Source organism: Somniosus microcephalus, chromosome 16 (genome assembly GCF_052327205.1).
Source record: "Somniosus microcephalus isolate GS21.2 chromosome 16, FLI_Smic_1.0, whole genome shotgun sequence".
In the NCBI taxonomy this organism is placed as follows: domain Eukaryota; kingdom Metazoa; phylum Chordata; class Chondrichthyes; order Squaliformes; family Somniosidae; genus Somniosus; species Somniosus microcephalus.
Window position 1 is genome coordinate 84,727,968 of NC_141002.1, and position 21,467 is coordinate 84,749,434.

Consider the following 21,467-nt stretch of genomic DNA (forward strand, 5'->3'; position numbering starts at 1 on the left):
TACGGGCTGTTACGAAATTTAATCACTCCAGCCAAACCAAAGGACAAGAATTTTAAAGAAATTGTTGATACCCTACAGGAGCACTTAAACCCAACACTGCTGCTGATAGCGGAACGATTCAAATTCTTCAAGAGAAATCAACACAAGAATGAAAGTAACGCTGATTACCTCACCGAATTAAGAAAGCTATCAAAACACTGCCAATTCGGGGCAGGACTAGCAGATTATCTTCGAGACAAATTCGTCTGCGGTCTCTTAAGTGAAGGAACACAGAAAAGGCTGCTTTCTGAAAAAGATTTAACACTGGACAAGGCTTTCAGTATGGCTGTATCATACGAAGCAGCCGCAAGAGGAGCTGCAGAGATACATCAAAAGACACAGGACTTCGGCACCCATGAAATGACACAGGGTTTTGAGAGATGTTATCGCTGCGGCAGATCCACCCATGACCAGAAGGACTGCTGATTCAAGGACAAAGCATGCAGGCAATGCGGAAAGATTGGACACATTGCACGGGTATGCCGATCTGGACAAAAAAAAAATCAATAAAGAAAAGTACAGAAAGGTACAAATGATGACGGACAGTAGCTCCAAAGACCAGAAAAGTGATAGCGACTCTGAAAACAAGAGACTAAGCTATCTCAAATTACATAATGTAATTGCCAAAGATGATTACCAGACCATTTGGGTTACCCTCACGATAGCAGGGTCCCCAGTTAAAATGGAGCTAGATACAGGATCAGCTCTGACCGTCATAAATCGACGGGATTACGAGCGGCTATTTCCGCATATACCTTTAAAAGACACATCCATTATCTTGAAAACATATACGGGGCAGAAAGTATACCCCAAAGGAAAAATAAGAGTGCCTGTTGTATACAACGGCAAGGAAATACAAAAGTTGTATTTATACATTCTACAAGATGGTGGTCCACCGCTGTTGGGACGTGAATGGATCAGGAAAATACGTTTAGACTGGCACTCCATTCAGGCACTGACGGTGACCAGTAAGAAAAAAAACGACGATGACATCATACCTGAACGATTAAAAGACATCTTGGCCAACGCCAAAGAAGTGTTTCAAGAGAAACTAGGAACCTTGAAAGGCATCACCGCCTCAATAAAAGTGGAAGATGCAGCAATTCCCAAGTTTTTTAAGGCAAGACCGGTGCCATATGCAATTCGTCCAGCAGTCGAGGCAGAGCTGGAGAATTTGGAAAAGGCAGGCGTATTATCCAAAATAGATTGGAGCGAGTGGGCAACACCCATCGTTCCAGTCATGAAGAAAGCATTGAATAATGATAAATCTGAAGAACAGAAAAATTCGCATCTGTGGGGACTTCAAGGTGACTGTAAACCCGGTCCTTCACACGGTACAGTATCCTCTTCCGAGGATAGAAGATATTTTCGCCTCACTATCCGGAGGGAAACATTTCACCAAAATTGACTTGGTACAGGCATATCTACAGATGGAGGTTGAAGAGGCCTCTAAAAAAAGATCTCACGATAAATACACACAAAGGTCTGTACCAGTACAATCGACTGGTTTTCGGAGTAGCATCCGCTCCAGCTATCTGGCAAAGAGCTATGGAGCAAGTCCTGCAAGGGATTCCGGGGACTCAATGCTACCTAGACGACATCCTTGTAACAGGAGAAAACGACAACGAGCACCTTGCCAATTTGGAGCAGGTGCTCACTAGGCTGAGAGAACGGGGCCTACGAGCAAATCGCCCCAAGTGCGAATTTTTCCAAAATCAAATATCATATTGTGGCCACATAATTAATAAGGAAGGGTTGCATAAGTCACCTGAAAAAATTGAAGCTGTCATAAAAGCCCCAGCACCTGAAAATGTTTCACAATTAAGGTCGTTCCTGGGATTAATAAATTACTATCATAAATTTTTACCGAACTTATCAACTCTTCTACACCCTCTTAATGAACTGCTACAAACAGGAGTAATTTGGAAATAGAGCGAAGACTGTAAACGTGCCTTCCATAAATGCAAAGACTTAATCACGTCCAAAGAAGTTTTGGCTCATTACAACCCATCACTGCCAATCAGACTGGTGTGCGATGCATCCCCTTATGGCGTAGGAGCAGTATTATCGCATAAATTCCCTGATGGCTCGGAACGGCCGATAGCTTTTGCGTCACGCTCATTGAACTCAGCTGAGCGTAACTATGCCCAAATCGACAGGGAAGCACTCAGCCTGGTATGGGGAATGAAGAAATTCAACCATTACCTACACGGACAAAAATTTACCTTGTTGACTGACCATCAACCCCTCATCTCCATATTCAACCCTAAAAAAGGTGTTTCCATTATGACAGCGCAAAGGCTACAGAGGTGGTCCCTTTTTCTAGGGGCACACCAATACAACATAGAATACAAAGGATCAAAACAGCATGGGAATGCTGACGGGTTATCGCGCCTACCATTGCCAACGGTAGAAGAAGCACCTACCGTAGACCCAGTGGAGATTTTCCACTCTACCATAGTCGAATGTCTACCAGTAATAAATTCTGCCATTGAAAGGGAAACTAGAAATGACCCGACTCTCTCACGAGTCTACGATTTAACAGTGAAGGGATGGCCAGCACATGGCGAACCACTGTTGCCAGCATTCTCGCAAAGAAGAGAACAGCTGTCAGTGTGCCGAGGAACCTTGATGTGTGGATCCAGAGTGGTGATTCCACCCAAACTCCAGGATAAAGTTCTAAAGGAGCTTCACGAGGGGCATCTGGGTGGAGTGAAAATGAAGAACCTAGCCAGGGCGTTTGTATGGTGGCCAGGTATCGATGGAGACATCGAAGAAATGACCAAGAGCTGCCTAGGATGCCAGAAGGTCCAAAACGCTCCACCCCAAGCCCCTCTACATCCATGGGAGTGGCCCTCATCTCCCTGGAAAAGGGTACACATTGACTTTGCTGGTCCATTTATGGACTCAATGTTCTTAATCACGGTTGATGCACACTCCAAGTGGCCGGAGGTAATAAAGATGTCCTCCACCACCACGGAAAAAACCATCACAGTATTAAGGACCATATTTGCCAGGAATGGGCTGCCGGAATAGATCTGTTCTGATAATGGACCGCAATTTGTGTCTGAAGAATTCAGGAAGTTCTTAAAAAAACAATTGGGTTAAGCACTACACGTCCGCCCCATACCATCCCGCCACCAATGGATTGGCTGAAAGGTTTGTCCAGACCTTCAAGAAGGTGCTGGGTCCCTTGCTGTTTGTGGTCTATATTAATGACTTGGATATGAATGTAAAAGGTATGATCAGTAAGTTCGCGGATGATACAAAAATTGGTAGGGTGGTAAATAGCGAGGAGGGTAGTCTCAGTCTGCAGGACGGTATCGATGGGTTGGTCAGATGGGCGGAACAGTGGCAAATGGAATTTAACCCGGAAAAGTGCGAGGTGATGCACTTTGGGGGGACTAACAAGGCAAGGGAATACACAATGAATGGTAAGACCCTAGGCAAGACGGAGGGTCAGAGGGATCTGGGTGTGCAAGTACACAGATCCCTGAAGGCGGCGGAACAGGTGGATAAGGTGGTAAAAAAGGCATATGGGATACTTGCCTTCATTAGCCGAGGCATAGAATATAAGAGCAAGGAGGTTATGATGGAGCTGTATAAAACACTGGTTAGGCCACAGCTGGAATAGTGTGTGCAGTTCTGGTCGCCACACTACAGGAAGGATGTGATAGCTTTGGAGAGGGTGCAGAGGAGATTCACCAGGATGCTACCAGGGCTGGAACGCTTCAGCTATGAAGAGAGACTGGGCAGATTGGGTTTGTTTTCCTTGGAGCAGAGGAGGCTGAGGGGGGACATGATTGAGGTGTACAAAATTATGAGGGGCATAGATAGGATGGATACTAAGGAGCTTTTTCCCTTAGTAGAAGGGTCAATAACTAGGGGGCATAGATTCAAGGTAAAGGGCGGGAGGTTTAGAGGGGATTTGAGAAAGAACTTTTTCACCCAGAGGGTGGTTGGAGTCTGGAACTCACTGCCCGAAAGGGTTGTGGAGGCTGGAACCCTCACAACATTCAAGAAGCATTTGGATGAGCACTTGAAATGCCATAGCATACAAGGCTACGGACCAAATGCTGGAATATGGGATTAGATTAGACAGGGCGTGATGGCCGGCGCGGACACGATGGGCCGAAGGGCCTCTATCCGTGCTGTATAACTCTATGACTCTAAGGCCATAAAGGCCATGGGTAATGAAGACATAAAACTTCAGCACAAGGTGGATAACTTCTTGTTCGCATACAGGAATGCAACACATATGGTTACAAACCAAACTCCCGCCATGATGTTCTTCAATAGAAGCCTAAGATGCCGGCTGGATTTGATCAAGCCCAACATCAGAAGGGACGTGGAGAACCGGCAATTTCCAGGCATGAATGAAAGGCCAACTAGAACCTTCCAGATAGGTCAACAAGTTTTGGCCTGGGACTACCGTACTGAGAAATGGCAGCCTGGAACTATCTGCACACGACTAGGACCGCTGATGTATACCGTGGACATCAGAGAAAGCATAATAAGGCGCCATGCTGACCAAATCATAGAGTCATCCGAAAAGGGACAACCTACACCACAACTCTATACGCCTAACGATGAAGTAGAGATATTCATATCTACCTCCGATCTGGTGATACTGGAACCCGATGAACCCGACACTGGCATTCAAGCCGAATCAGCCTTGCCAAAAGAACCTACTCCACCACCAGAAACTACTACACCACCGAGGCGTTATCCGGACCGAGTCAGGAAGCCTCCAGAGAGACTGACTTATAATTAATTAACTGCAGCAATGTGTTGATTATTTTTCTTGTAACATGTAATTAATAATTACTTAAAATATTATGTACTGGTTAGCTAAAAGGGGAGGAATTGTAGTGTATCTGCCTTTAAGAGCCCCATGTGTACTGTAATGCCGGTAATGGCCACTCGGGCTATATAAGCCTGTATATTGTGTTGTATCAGTTAGTTACCCTCCAGACTGTTTAGTAAACACCTATGAAACCAACTCCTGTCTTCAGTGTCTCTTATCAACACACAGACACAATAGCTACTGCATTCAGGTTTTTTTAACATGTCACTTTTCATGATTTTAAATACAAAAGTGTCATTCTGCATAGTCGTAGTGCTGAGATATCAAGCTATGTCCCATTGAGTGTCAGCTTGCCTTAGTTAGTAGCACTCTGCCTCTGTATCAGAAGGCTGAGGGTTCAAGTTCCTCACCTGAACTTGCATGCCTGACACTCTAGTGCAGTACTGAGGTCCTGGCTACCTGTTCAGGTGCATGTTCTAGCTGTAATGGGAGGATGGTAGGTAGGGTTGCTATTCTGGAAGGATAGGATCAAATACGCTGATCATCCGAACTCTCGCTTCTTTTACAATATGTTTTCGTACAAAGACTTTAAAAAATTTTTAGTAATTGGTGATCGATTTGCTCCTTTTTCACTCAGAGCTTCCAAGAACACAGACGGACTATGAAAACAGCTTGACCGTGAAGATGTTTCTCTTCCAATTTGTCAACTACTATTCCTCCTGCTTCTATATTGCTTTTTTTAAAGGCAAGGTTGTAGGTTATCCTGGAGAGCCGGTTTACTGGTTGGGGCGATTCAGAAATGAAGAGGTAATGAGATTTATCACACAACAAAGGATTTAATCAGCTGTCTTAGCATTTATTTAGTATTGATATTAATTTTGTATTTAAGTTATGGTAATGTAGTGGTTATGTCACTGGACTAGTCTTATTCTTTTCGTGTTTTCTCGCTGTTCCTTTTATGGATCAGTGTGAAGTAGTGGAAGGATCACCGGCTGATTAACAGTCTGACTGACTGCGTTAACGCTCCTTCCATGGCCGTAACCATCTTTATACTAGCCGATAGGGCGGTTAGTCCTATACGGCGAGAGGGTTTTATGGGCTCCCACAACCCAAACGATTGTGGGGGGGGGGGTCACCCACACCCACACCCACCGGACGCGAATATCCCGCTGGATGTCAACCCAGAATTCAAAGCCGGAGCTCCGACTCCACTCGCCGGGACTGTCTGGAGTGAGGGTTTGAACCCTGAACCTTCTGGCCCAGAGGCCAAAGGCTCACTCCCACTAGACTAGTAATCCAGAGGAAATGGACTAATAATCCAGAGAACGCGAGTTCAAATCCTACCATGGCAGTTTGAGAAATTTGAATTCAGTTTAAAAACAAAATATGGAAATAAAAAGCTGGTAGCAGTAGAAGTGACCATGAAGCTGTCGGATTGTCATTAAAAACTTATCCGGTTCACTAATGTCCTTTTAGGGAAGAAAGCCTACCGTCCTTACTTCAGTTACACACCAATGTGGTTGACTCTTAACTCCCCTCTGAAGTGGCCTAGAAAGCCACTTAGTTGTATCAAACAGCTATCAGTGGTTCAAATAGGGGCCCACCTTATCAGGGCAACTAGGGATGGGCAATAACTGCCGGCCTTGCCAGTAACACCCACATCTCGAGAATGAATAAGAAAATTTAGTGACACATTTGTATTATAAATGACCATTTACACATTGATGCTAACAAATAATTTTCACATCACCAAATTAGTATAAATAGTTAACATTACTTTTGGATATGGATCTACCTACTTATTAAATATTTGCATTATCCAATATGTGAGTCAAACAAATCAGCACTCCCTCAGGGCATCGTTGATGATTGGCTAATTAATGGGACCTGGAGGGGTAAATCTGTAACCGAAATCTACTCCAGATAACCCTGCAAGTCAGTGCCCCAACAGGTGGGGTAATCCTGGCTGGGCCAGGGATGAAAAACCAGTGCTCTGTCCCCCCCACCCCACAAAAGAAAAACAAATACTGTTTCTATCAATAAAGAAGCCCAAGTGAAAATTTAATATACACCAAAACAGATTTTTGTCTCCATGCTGTTGAGCCAATCGCAGGAGTGCATGAAAACCTCTTAACTGACTCAGCTGCCAATTTTCTTCCCTGAGGAAATGTGCCAAGATGAAATTGAGCATTTCGCCCAACAGCATAAAAAAGATTGAGAACACATTGAGGACTGCTTGACATGAATCAATGTTCTACAACCCGCTGCCCCAATCCATTTGAAAATTAGCGTACTGTGTCATCTGATAGGAGTAGATATTTTAATTGCATTTGTGTAATTATCTGCGCTCCACAGGCCAGTTGATGGGAGTTTTGGAATCTAGCATTCCATTTTTTGATATTCTGGGCAAGAGGTGCAAGGATGTGAGAGGCAGGATCTCAAAAAGGGAGGAAGAATAAACATTTGTGCTACCAGCTTTTAATGACCTGTGTCTCTGCACAGATTGGTTTCACCGATCCTCTACTCTTATTTAAAATCCTATTTCCTGTTCTTGTTCTTAAATGTATTATTTCACATTTTTCTACATTGAATTGCATCTGCCTCCTGTCTGCTCATTCTGCTAGCCTATCTATGTCCTCCTGTAGTCTTTGTGTTGTCACAATTTGCCATGCCCCTCAATTTTGTGTCTTCAGCAAAGTTCAATATTATATCCTCAATTCCTAAGACCAGATCATTTATTTATGAAAAGAGCCACCCCAAACCCAGATCCCATTGGAACATCAGTCACCATACTTTCGATACTGCAAAACTGTCTTTTACCCTGGCCCCTTGCTTTCTGCCCTCCAGTATATTTGACCACATTCCCCTTCATTCCATTTGTCATAAGTGTCTTATATGATACCTTATCAAGATCTTTTTGAAAAACCTCATAAAATGAGCTGCTTCATTTTCTTTGTCAACTGCAGAGACTCTAAGGTATATTTTCTCTGATAATTTTCATGAAATATTTATTCTTTAAAGCTGTTCCTGTAAGCTGATCAGCAAGGGAAGGGTTAATTTTTGCTATGTGAAATTTACAGTGTGACCCAGGTGGCTGCCTTGTAGAACTATCAACTCAACTGCTGATTGTGATGGGAGGAAAAGCAATATGGAACAACGTTCAAGAAATTCTCATTCCGTAAGTTAATGCATTGTTAGGCTCAAAAGATTATAGAAATTTACAAGATGACAAAATATGAGAAGAAATAAAAATATGTTTCAACTATTACTCTGGTTTCAAAAGTCTTCATTGTGCGTAAGGTTAAAAAATGTTATTACAGTTTCTGCGTTGAAAGCACGTGTGAATCATCTATTGTGTGTAGTGCATGGTACTGCACCTCACTCTGGGGATTGCACTCACCTGCTGCAGACCCAGTACTGTTGTCCATTCTGGACTCTCCAGCAACGCTTCCCACTCTTAGGTCTGGATTTTGCCGGTGCTCAATGTGCGGGTTTGGAGGTGGGTCCACTGCCAAAATAGCAAAGATTGACAGCGGGTAGGAAACTAGCGCCCGGACGCGGCGATATTTGCGCCACTCGCGAAATTAACTAGACATTTTGCGGCGGCACTAAACACTACCGCCACGATCTCCTGCGCCAGCAGATCGTGACGTCGTCTTCTTCTTAGGCAGTCCCTCGGAACTGAGGATGACTTGCTTCCACATTAAAAATGAGCTCGCAGGTGGCTGATTAGTCCAATGCGGGACCTACAGTCTCTGTCACAGGTGGGGCAGACGGTGGTTGAAGGGGCGGGTGGGTGGGGTGCTTGGGTTGACGTGCGCTGCTTGCGCTTGGCTTCCGCTTGCTCCCGGCGAAGAGACTCGAAGTGTTCGGCGCCTTCCCGGATGCTTCTCCTCCACTTTGTGCGGTCTTGGGCCAGGGAGTCCCAGGTGTCGGTGGGGATGTTGCACTTTTTCAAAGAGGCTTTGAGGGTGTCCTTGAAGCGTTTCCTCTGCCCACCTGGGGCTCTCTTGCCGTGCTGGAGCTCCGAGTAGAGCGCTTGTTTTGGGAGTCTCGTATCGGGCGCGGACAATGTCCATTGGAGCTGATTGAGCGTGGTCAGAGCTTCGATGCTGGGGATGTTGGCCTGAGCGAGAACACTGACGTTGGTGCGCCTATCCTGCCAATGGATTTGCAGGATCTTGTGGAGGCAGTGTTGGTGGTACCTCTCCAGTGCTTTGAGGTGCCTGCTGTACATGGTCCATGTCTCTGAGGCATACAACAGGGCAGGTATCACTGCTGCCCTGTAGACCATGAGCTTAGTGCCGGGTTTGAGGTCCTGGTCTTCAAACACTCTCTTCCTCAGGTGACCGAAGGCTGCACTGGCACACTGAAGGCGGTGTTGGACTTCGTCGTCGACGTCTGCCCTTGTTGGCAGTAGACTTCCAAGGTAGGGAAAGTGGTCCACGTTGTCCAAGGCCTTGTCGTGGATTTTGATCATCGGGGGGCAGCACTGTGTGGCGGGGGCAGGTTGGTAGAGGACCTTTGTCTTACGGATGTTTAGTGTAAGGCCCATGCTCTCGTATGCTTTGGTGAAGGTGTTTATGATGGTTTGGAGTTCGACCTCCGAGTGAGCGCAGACGCAAGCATCGTCTGCATACTGTAATTCGACGACAGAGGATGGGACGACCTTGGATCGGGACTGGAGGCGACGGAGGTTGAACAGTTTCCCGTTTGTTCTGTAAATTAGCTCCACTCCAGTGGGGAGCTTACTGAGGGTGAGATGGAGCATTGCAGCAAGGAAGATTGAGAAGAGTCGAGTGCGCAACGCCCCGGTAGCGCCCGGGACTGGATATTGAGTGGCGCCCCCTGCCTTACCGCCTGCCGCTAGCAACGACCGGTTGAGGGCAGCGTTTTGCAGTCAGAAAGGGACTAGGGGAGCGCTATTTAAAGGCAACCACTTCCTGCCTTTATTTGTCGGTGACATCTTTGCACCACGCATCCTGAGAGAGAGACATTTCTGGAGAGATTCAACGCCGTGAAGGAGTTTTGGGTACTGAGCAGCACTTTGCAGGTTCATTTTAATTTGCCCTTCCTTGCTTCGCCAGCGCTCTGAGTTAGCGCCTCGCTGCTCGGCCTTTGCGCCTTAAGACAGTTGTGAAGCGCCTGATTAGCGCTACAATCACCTCCAGGGGCGATAAAAGCCAAGTTTGCCGTCGGAGGCGATAATTAGCGCAAGGCGCTAAATTTTGCGCACGGCCGATAATGGCGTCCCAAACAGGACGATAGTGAATTTTTCCCCCATAGAGATTCCTTTAGCTTGCAAGTGTTTAGAGCCAACTGTATATCCAGTGCCACTTCATTGGAACAACCTCTCTCCCCATTAACAATCGCTTCTGTCATCTCACCTGCAGCTGCTATCTATTCCAGCAACATCAGAGAGGGATGGGTTGAGGTGCAAGGTAAGTTGGTGTGAGTAAGGATGTGCAGGAGTAGAGCATAGAAGGCAGAGTGATGGAGATGCGATGAGGTTGAGTGTGGCATTGCAGTAATGTTTCATGATCTACTGAGATCATTGAAAGTTTGGCACCACTGTAGCCAGGGATCCCTGACGACATCCCTGCTTGTGTCCTCCTGTGCAATGTGCAACAAGACTGCATTGATCTCCTGGGGAGGTCTCTTCTGCCCATGGGAAGGGAAGAGAATCTCCCTGCATGCCGAGACTCCCTCCATAGGCATATGGAGGGAGTCATGCGTGAGCCTGGATGCAGATGTGCACCTTTGTGCAGTGCCTGTCAGTGTTTGTAGCACCTCAATGCTGCAGAACACTGACAGCACAACTGTCAAAATCAATGTGGCCGTGGTCCCTTTAAGGAAACCAGCTGATGACGTGTCATCAAATGACGTCATCAGTCCCCCTTCCTGTTAATTGACCAGGAACCCTGCAGGGTGGGCTTAACAATGCCAATCTACGGAAAATCTTTGAAAGAGTGGCTGCAGACGGGAGTGGGACCGGAAACCACCAACCAGATCTCCCACCGCCATCTTGACTCCGCAGGGAAAATCCAGCCCTTAGGCAGTGGGGGACCAGGAACCTGTGTTTGCACAGCATTAGTACTGCATGGAACAATCAACACATTAAAATCAAATGTTCCCATCTCTGGGAGGAACAGTGACTGATGGAGGGAGTCTTGTATGTGAGTCATAGACTTTTTACGACTATTTTGACTGGAAGCTAAAGCAGTTCATCTTGTATTGTGAGCATATATGGCAGTTACTGTTATTATTAAGTGCAGAGGTAAAATTAAGTTTTGTGGGTCTGACGCATTTCAGAATAGAAAGCTCCCAGGTTTGATGCCTGGTCTCTGCTGAGCTCACTGATCTCACCTGGTGTAATGGTCAGGTGGTTTAATTGGCCTCAGTACATTGGTTTAGACAAGGAAAAATGAGCCCCTATTCTCTTCCCCAATAGTCAAATAGCCTGTCTACACTCATTACCAAGACTTGCACATAAATAGCAGCCACTTGAACGATGTACAAGAGGGTGTCCGACCGTGTTCCTGTTAAGCCACGCAGGTGGTCTGGAGGTCACGCGCAGGCCGCTCAGCGGCTTTTAAATGGAAGAGCTGTGCATGCGCAGAAATGCACAGCCTGTTAAAGGGGCCGAGCACCCAAAAAAATTAGCAGGAACATTGGTGTCCAATACTTGTGCTACCAATGGTAACGATCATTGGACAGTTTCTATAACAGTCGGACGATCCATCCCATCGGTTTATAGCCCAACAAGTGGCGAACATGAAAACTATCCCCAATATTTCTAGTGGATCCTTGGAAGTAGTTGAGCATTGGCACAAGATCCCCCACACAGAATGGTTCAAAACCACTTTGTTAAGTGCATGTGAGATGTTTATTTTTCTCTACATTAAATTAAAAGAACTATTTTTAAAGATAGTTTTGTAGGTACTGTATTTATTACAATTATTTTAAGTGTGCATAATCATCAAGTTGGAATTATACTGTATAGAACATTTTTCTATCTTGGATTGTGTGCTATTTTCTTAAGGCAAAGGCTCTTGCATTTCTTTCACTCCCCCAAAACATTCATCACTACTGCAAATGGCTGCCAGCACCACACTTGCAATTCCTCTTTCCAAATATCCTTAATAGCTACTCACAATGCGATTGTCTAAATTTGTGTCTTATTCTAGTTTTGTGCAACAGCATTGTATCCAATGGCGTCCTATTTGGGACCTACAGAAGCTACAGAAACGGATCTTTATTCAATCACTCAAATGCATTCAAACCTGTATTCTGTAAATAAAATAATGTGTATTAACAACCTGCGCCACTCAATCCCCAGGCCAAAAGCTAAAATTAGAACTTGGTCAAATGAGCTGACGCATGAAGGAAAGAAATGGTAGGTTTGCTTTGTGTAGACATGCAAATGCCATACATAGGGATATTCATAACTTATACTTTTCTGTTCACCAAAAAGAACATGAACGTATAAGGAAGCAAGGAGCAAGACATGTCTGTTCGTCTCATCCAACTCACTTTTTCCACACACTATCCACTCAGTCATGGATTCTACCTGACCAAACCACTTAATTGCCTAAGGAAAAAATATCGTATGATATGGTATTTTTAAAATTTTGGTTTCCGATCCTTTGCATTGCTATTTTTCTAATCTAGAGTTTTTCTTGACACATTAATCTTGAGCTTTCATCCTTTTGGTTCTGTACTCAAATCAAAACAACTTATTTTATATATAGCACCCTTTATCATAGCAAAGCATGTCAAGGCAATTCAAAATTCAATGTCAGACTGGAGTAGGAAGGAGATCGGGGGATACGACTGAAGGTGTGGTTGAAGAGGGAGGTTTTAAGGAGGCTTTTAAAGGTGGGGCTGGATGTAGCAAGGTGGAAGTTTAGGGAGAGAATTGCAGAGTTGGGTGAAGGCTTTGCACCAATGGTGGGCCAGAGAGAATGAGGAACCCTCGGCATACCTGAGTTGAAGGATTGGAGTGTGAGAGATGAAACATAGAACTGGGTTGGTAGGAGAAAGTCTGGAAGAATTTGAAGATGAAAACAAGGATTTTTAAGTTAAAATATTGAAGAATAGAGAGCCAGTGGAAGTGAGCAGGGGCAAGGATGATGGATAAGCCTGACTTTGTGGAGGAGAGAATGCAGGAGGCCAGAATTCTAGATGAGTTTGAGTTTGGACCTTATATTTCTTGTTTCAAGTGTGTCAATGTACATGACCTTACATAATCTTCCACATATCTGCATTTAGGTCATTCTGCCATTTCTTGACTCATCCGCTTAATTGGTCCAGTTTTATTTTAAGATGCTACCAGTCATTTCCTGGCCACATTATAACATTACAAATACCCCTCCATACCTATTATGTATAGTGTGAACAGTAGAGGACCTGGAACAGATAACTGCATATCTCAACCAATCACTCCTCTCTCTCTCTCTCTCGAGCTTTTTTGCATCCTATTTTCTAAGTTTGAAGTTTGTAATTTAATTAGCTAATTTGCCATTGATTGCATGAACCTTAGTATTCTTGAAAGAAAGAACTTGCATTTATATAGAGCCTTTCATGTCCTCAGCACTTCACGAACAATACATTATTTTTGAAGTGTAATCACTTTTGTTTGCAGTTGCACCAAGAAATTTGCACACAGCAAGGTCCCACAAACAGCAATGAGATAAATGATTGGTGGTATTGGTTGAGGGATGAATGTTGGCCAGGACTCTGGGAGATATCTCTGCTTTTCTTTGAATAATGCCGTGAGATCTTTTACATCCATCTGAACGGGAAGACAGGGATTTGGTTTATCCATCTCAAGTAAAGCAGCATCTCCAAAAATAAAGCTTTATCGAGTGCTTTCTGAAACTCCAAGCAGGTGGTATCCACTGAATTGTCCTCATCGATCAATTTAGTTATCTCTTCAAAGTATTTCAGTAGCTTTCTTGGGAATGAGCAGGTGTTTCTAAATCTATGCTGACTGTTCCTTATGTTGAGGCTGTCTGCACACATTCAGTAGCTCTAGATTTCCATTCACCTAGATGTAAAACCTTGTCACGATTTACCAACTGTCTATTGTCCTTTGTACAGGTGGTTAAAGAATCTTATTGGTCGCTGTTGCACCAAAAGTTCAGAAAATGTACTCCCCCGATGGGAGCAAGACTATCGGCTGCAATCCATACCAAAGTTGGGCTTGTTTTACGAATACCTGGAAATGGGTATGTTTTTATATGTGTAATATTTACTGGAAAGCTTTTCATCTGACTGACATCAAATGGAATGCCTCTTCCATTATATTTGCCCTTTTGCCTATAAAGCTGCTTCACCCAGGATGGGGAGTATGACTGACAACAACTGCCATTTTAATTTTCCCACTTGCTGCTCCTTGGAATAATTACTGTAAAACTATTCTGTAATGCTGTAGAGCTGCTTCACCTACATCAAACAGTTTAGATAGGCTCTGTTACCATTTGAACCTGAGATCCTATACCATGCATGGAGTGAGTAGGAGATGAGATTTAATAAGCATAGGACACACTTGTTCAAGTCAACATCTCTACCTATGAATCCTATCCCTCCAAGGGAAAGCAGTTTGGTTAAAAAATAAATATCTATTGTTCCTTTTTTGTCCAATCATAGGTAAAGACAATTATATTCAAAATTTGGATGGAATCTTCTTCATATATTGTTTGTGTTACTTAGAAAAGTTAATGTCCTTGTGCATTTCAATCAGTCGTTCAAACGTCCAGTTTAGTTATTCAGTGCCTACAGTCTGTTCCATAGGTCTCAATGATATGCGGAGATTTTCTGCTTCTGCACTCCTATTGCACAACAGAAGTGCATATTGAGAAACCGCACCCCCCCCCCCCCCCCCCAGTCCATGATGTTTCATCCATTCACTTTAATGGACCAAAACTCCTGGGCTGAGTGCGTTCATGGCATATGCCAGGAGCATTCAGGCAGATAATCTCCCCTATAATTTAGTGTACTATAAACAAAAAGAATGATGTATATCCAGGAATGAACATAAGAAATAGGAATTCAATTCCCTTTCCCACCTTGGCCACCTTTCACTTGTTTTTAACGATTATTGTAGTGCCATATTTCTGACAGCAGATGACAACATTGATCTAAATGTAAAATTGTTTCACAAACAGTTGTTGCACCACATCTCCTTTAAGACAGAGTGAAGGGGTGGGGGCGATAAAATATGTACACTTGTTTTGTATATCCATATGAAGGGACTGTGCAACTTTCAAGCTGAAATACCCTGGTGAAATTGTTGCTGTTGTTAGTTTGGATTTCGTAGTGAAGAAATTAAAATTACCCAAAATGTTTATTTTTGCTTAACTTTGGAAAATTTAGGCAAATTTATTTTAAAAACAAGAACTTTATCAGAAAAAATACATAGAAAATACATAACAACTGTAGAATCACATTTTAACTTAGAAGCAAGTTGTTTCTGTGCTTTTATAGTTTTTTTGTTTTGTTTTAAATAGCAAGATTAGTCTCACCAGGAGCCCACCACATATTTAGTTTTAACTGCCTGAGGGGATGCATTCTTACTGTGCATGCTACAGTCTCTGTATATTATGGTAGAATTGTTTCTGAACATTGCAAAGTTTCATAATCATCCTCTTGGTAATGTCTGGCTGGTGATAATTTTGAAAAGTGTTATGGATTCCGCTTTTACAGCTTGATACCCATAAAAATAACAGGGAAGTCAGGAGTTCAGAAAACTGTCAGTGTATGGGTTTTGGTGGCATTAATATAAAATCTGATATATACATCATTTTTTCCTGAATATGTTATCTCCTCAAAATAGAGGAGACATGTTGGAGCTGTTGTCATTACTCACATGACCTTATGAGAGATTTATACAATACATGATGCTTAGATAGTGTGCAGACACCAAACTAATGATCAATAGTGGGCTTGTCAATTTCACTTAGATGGGCACTCTCTGTAATTGCAGTCTTGCAAGCCATAAATTCTTGTTTGAAATAGCCAGTTGATTCTAAAGTGATATGTTAGTGAACTATGAGGCAATCTGGTCAAATATACCATTTGTGAAGTCAAATTGAACAATCTTCATGTAGAAGCTTCTGCGTAAAGACAAACATATGGTGTATATAAATAGCATTATTAAACAGATTAGGGTGGACAGGCAGTCTGCTGGCCATGCTAAATCTTGCACAGTGGACTGTTTATTACAGCAATACTCCTTTTATTATTTCTCTAAATTGTCTCAAGGTTAACCGTGCACTGCACAGCACAGTGGTATCTCCCTTCACACGTTTAACCCCAGATCTTCCCAGACTAACCAAGATTAAGTCTTGAACACAAGAGATTCCTGAGCCATGAACTTGTTAGTTGGGGGTCCAGACCGCCAGAACATTTGCTTGTGGTCCTTGGCAGCAGCTGTATACTTAATGGAGCAGGAAACCTGATGATGCACAAATAAAATGATTCACAAAGAATTCATTTTACTTTTTTTTTGTGTTCATTTTGCAGTTATACAGTTTGGTTTTGCCACCATTTTTGTGGCATCATTCCCTCTGGCACCTCTGCTAGCACTGATTAATAACGTCATTGAAGTACGAGTAGATGCTTGGAAAATGACCACCCAGTTTCGACGGATTCTACCAGCCAAAGCACAAGACATTGGAGCCTGGCTGCCGATCCTACACGGAGTGGCGATTTTTGCTGCTGTCACAAATGTGAGTGGAGCCTTTGAATCACGTGAGAAATTAACAGTTGGAATGTATTGCAGTCGATTATCTGGTCCACTCATGCGTAATAGTTTTATCATGTACAAAAAGTATAGCTATGCACAGTTACGTGAGGCGTTTTAAATATTTTTTGAAGACAGCTAAGTGGCAAATTGCATTGTGCACCAAGTGGTATGCTAGGGGTGGTTCTTCATAGTGTTCAGTTTAAAAACATAGAAACATAGAAGATAGGAGCAGGAGTAGGCCATTCGGCCCTTCGAGCCTGCTCCGCCATTCAACGAGATCATGGCTGATCATCCAAACCCTAGCACCCGGTCCCTACACCGACAGCCATCCCACCCAAGCCCTATCCCCGTAACCCCACGTATTTAAACCCCCCTAACACTAAGGGCCAATTTTTATCATGGCCAATCAACCTAACCCGCACATCTTTGGACTGTGGGAGGAAACCGGAGCACCCGGAGGAAACCCACGCAAACACGGGGAGAATGTGCAAACTCCACACAGACAGTCACCCGAGGCCGGATTTGAACCCGGGTCCCTGGCGCTGTGAGGCAACAGTGCTAACCACTATGCCACCGTGCTGCCATAGTTTGTCTATTCTCTTGTCGGTCTGCTACATTAAAGAAATAAATTACAGACGACCTCTTTCCCAATAAAAAACTGGAGGAAGGATCAGTTCAGTTGACATGTTTTGAACTTTATTTTTATGGCAAGTTTTTTTTGTTCCCTTTTCCTTCATCTGCCTGGGCTGACACCTAAAGCGAGAATGCAGCCTTACAACCTACTCCCATACCGCCCAACTGAGACTCTTCGGTCTGATTTTCCACCTTTGAGAGATATCAGACTCTACTCAACGCCTTGTCACTCACCACAACCCAGATTGGCAACTGAGCGAAGTGGAACTTGGTCCTGTATTCATCCCTGTTCTGTAGCAATGAATGTTAGCACAGGACTGGGACCTTGTCTGATATTTTTCCCTTGGAAGATACCAAAGCCAGTGATACAGCAAAGTTGGTAGATACCTGAAAGCTCCCTGAATAGATGTTCGTTGGCGAAGATTCATCTTTGCTTTTATTTGATGGTATTTTATATGCTTAGTACAGATGCCTATAATTTTCTTGTAAAAATAATATTCAAAACATTCCAAGATATTTTAGGCTACAAATATATATATTTATACAAATTTATTTAAGTCAGCAAATTAAAGCAAAGCAAAATTTGTATTTATCAGAATAAATAGTGTCTCACCACTGTTTGCATCATCGTTAATGCAGTGAAACCTGTACAAACGGACACCTGCAAAAACAGACTCTTATTGACGTCCAAGATAACTTGCATTGTAACAGATACACCTTGAAACCACGGACAGTTATAAATTACTAACTACAGACAGCCGTCAATGCACCAAGTCCATTTACAGCTTAAAACACGGGACACGCTGTAGTGTATGTACCTTTTAAGAGAACTACTTTTACAGCTCCTGTATACTGTAGTACCGGCAGTGACCACACCTGTATATAAACCCTGTGTAGGGATCTGTACTTTAGTCTTTAGACTACCCTCATCCAGTAAACACCTGTTGATTGTTAATCTGCAGTCTCCGTCTATTTATTGAAGAACACCATACCTTAAGATTCACGGGTTTAACAGTGGCGACGAGGTCGATTCGAACCTACCTGCAACTCTGCATTTCCTCCCAGGGATTCGCTCCTGGAGGACAGTGGAAGAAAGTCGAGGCCAGAAGCACGGGCGTCGACCACGAGCAACTGCCCAGTCATCCAGCAGAGAGTGAGCATCTCAGGGGAGGCTGTTGAGAGCTGGGCTTGGTTCTCCAGCCACGACGATCCAGCAACAGGCTGGCAACAGGTACAGCACAGACCCTTACCGGACAGCGGCGGCTGGAGCCGACCGACGGCACAGAAAAGGCCGAGCAGTGTCAACAGGGTAAGAGAGAGGGTAAAGCGTACAGGGCGCAGCCGGGGGTTGAAGACCGAGCGGCGTCGACGGAAAACAAAAAGAGAGAGAGGGTAAAGCACAGCTGGGATTCAGGACCGAGCGGCAGCAACGAGAGAGGTGCACAGGAGAACGTGCAGAGCGCAGCCAGGGCTCGAGGGCTGAGCAGCATCCGCGGGGGAAGAAAGGAAGCGTGGGAGACGCCATTTGAGCCGCGGAGAAGAAGGGAGAGCGTGGGAGATGCCATTTTTGAAGCCGCAGCGGAGAAGAAGGGCGAGCGCGGGAAGAAAGGAAAGCACGGGAGACGCCATTTTGAGCCAGCGGAGAAGAAGGGAGAGTGCGGGAGACGCCATTTTAGCCGGTCTAACCACACCCAGGGATGCCGAAGAGTGGCAGTGTCACAGCGTTCGACAATGAAGTCGAAGATTGGGCGACATATGTGGAACGCATTGAGGTGTACTGCAAGGCGAATGAAGTGCCAGATGCTAGGAAAGCACTGGTTTTGTTGAATTCCATGGGTGCAAAAACATATGGCTTACTGCGAAACCTAGTAACCCCAGAGAAGCCAGTGGATAAGGATTTCGAAAGCATAGTGGAAATCCTACAGGACCACTTAAACCCCACACTGCTGCTGATAGCAGAAAGATTTAAGTTTCACAAAAGGAATCGGCATAAAGACGAAAGTAATGCTGATTATTTAACGGAACTGCGCAAGCTATCGAAACACTGCCAGTTTGGAATGGGACTAGCAGATACGTTAAGGGACAAGTTTGTGTGTGGGCTTCAAAGTGAAGGAACCCAGAAACGGCTTCTATCAGAAAAGGATCTTACGCTAGACAAGGCTTTCAGCATGGCAGTATCACACGAAGCAGCCGCACGGGGCGCTGCAGAGATACAACGGAGACCGCAAAAATATGGCACCAATGAAATGTCATATGGAGCAGGGAAGTGTTATCGCTGCGGCAGAACAACACATGACCAGAAGGATTGTTGGTTCAAGGACCAAGTGTGCAGACAGTGTGGAAAAGCAGGACACATAGCAAGAGTCTGCAGGTCGGGGAAGAAAACCAGCAGCAAGAAATCTCCACAGGAGAAGTACAAAAAGATACATAAGGTGACGGAGAGTAGTTCAGACGAACAGAAAAGTGATAGACTCCGGAAGCAAGGAGCTGGGTTGTCTGAAACTACATAATGTAATCAAAATGAAGGATCACCAAACTATCTGGGTCACACTCAAGATAGATGGAGTCCAAGTGAAAATGGAATTGGACACAGGATCAGCCCTAACAGTCATAAACCGAAGGGACTACAAGTGGCTATTCTCACATATACCCTTGAGAGATAGAGATTGTCTTGAAGACGTACACGAGGCAAAAAGTTTACCCCAAAGGAAAAATAAGGGTGAACGTGATATACAACGGCCAGGAAACACCAAAAATGGACCGATATGTATTGCCAGATGGAGGACCACCACTACTAGGACGTGAATGGATCCGGAAGATACAGTTGGATTGGCATTCCATACAGGCACTGACGGTAGAGGCCAAAAAGGATGACGACGTCACACCTGGACGACTGTCAAAAATGCTAACTGACGCACAAGAAGTGTTCCAGGAGAGACTCGGAACACTAAAAGGCACAACAGCGACGATTAAAATAGAGGAAAATGCAAGCACAAAGTTTTTTAAGGACAGACTGGTACCTTATGCGATCCGCCCAGCCGTCGAAGCAGAGCTGGAAGGTTTGGAACGTTCAGGAGTACTGTCCAAAGTGGACTGGAGCGAGTGGGCTACACCCATCGTTCCTGTAATGAAGAGGTCGTTGAGTAATACGCCTGGGGAACCAAAGAAGGTTTGCATCTGTGGGGACTTTAAGGTGACAGTGAACCCAGTCCTTCACACGGTACAATATCCGCTTCCGCGGATTGAAGATATTTTCGCCTCGCTATCTGGAGGAAAACGCTTCACTAAGATTGATCTGGCCCAGGCATACCTGCAAATGGAGGTAGAAGAAGCCTCGAAACAATACCTCATGATCAACACTCACAAAGGTCTCTACCAATACAACCAGCTGGTGTTCGGGGTAGCATCAGCTCCGGCTATTTGGCAAAGGGCAATGGATCAAGTCCTGCAAGGGATTCCAGGGACCCAGTGTTATTTGGACGACATCCTAGTCACGGGCGAAAATGACATTGATCACCTCGCCAACCTGGAGCAGGTGCTCACTAGATTGAAGGAATATGGGCTACGAGCTAATCGCCACAAATGCGAGTTTTTCCAGAAGCGGATCTCGTATTGTGGCCACGTTATTGATGAAAAGGGGTTACATAAGTCCCCTGAAAAGATTGAGGCAGTAGTCAAGGCTCCAGCACCGGAAAATGTGTCACAACTGAGGTCGTTCCTCGGGCTGGTGAACTACTACCATAAGTTCTTACCAAATTTGTCTACAGTATTACACCCACTGAACACCCTACTGCAAACGGGGGTACCATGGAAGTGGAATGACGAATGTAAACGAGCTTTCCAGAAGTGCAAAGAATTGATCACATCAAAAGAGGTGTTGGCCCATTTCAACCCAGCACTACCAATTCGGTTGGCGTGTGGTGCATCACCCTATGGTATTGGAGCGGTGCTGTCACACAAATTCCCGGACGGCTCGGAGAGGCCAGTAGCCTTTGTGTCTCAGTCACTAACCTCAGCCGAGCGCAACTACGCCCAGATTGACAGGGAGGCCCTCAGCCTAGTATGGGGAGTGAAAAAGTTCAACCACTATCTGCACGGGCAGAAGTTCACCTTGCTGACTGACCACCAACCAATTGTCTCCATCTTTAATCCAAAGAAGGGCGTTCCGGTGATGACTGCGCAACGGCTACAAAGATGGTCCCTTTTTCTAGGGGTGAACCAATATGAAATAGAGTATAA

The 21,467-nt window shown here is 44.6% G+C and overlaps 1 protein-coding gene across 2 annotated transcripts in view; it reads left to right on the forward strand.

Moving 5' to 3' along the window:
• Window positions 1-21,467, forward strand: part of ano6 (anoctamin 6) — a 181,953-nt gene that overhangs the window by 144,194 nt on the left and 16,292 nt on the right. For both annotated transcript variants that reach the window (XM_086009390.1, XM_086009388.1), the window contains 4 exons: window positions 5,484-5,653; window positions 7,927-8,024; window positions 13,949-14,076; window positions 16,373-16,578. In XM_086009390.1, the coding sequence (XP_085865516.1) occupies window positions 5,484-5,653; window positions 7,927-8,024; window positions 13,949-14,076; window positions 16,373-16,578 (602 nt within the window). The remainder of the gene's footprint in view (window positions 1-5,483; window positions 5,654-7,926; window positions 8,025-13,948; window positions 14,077-16,372; window positions 16,579-21,467) is intronic.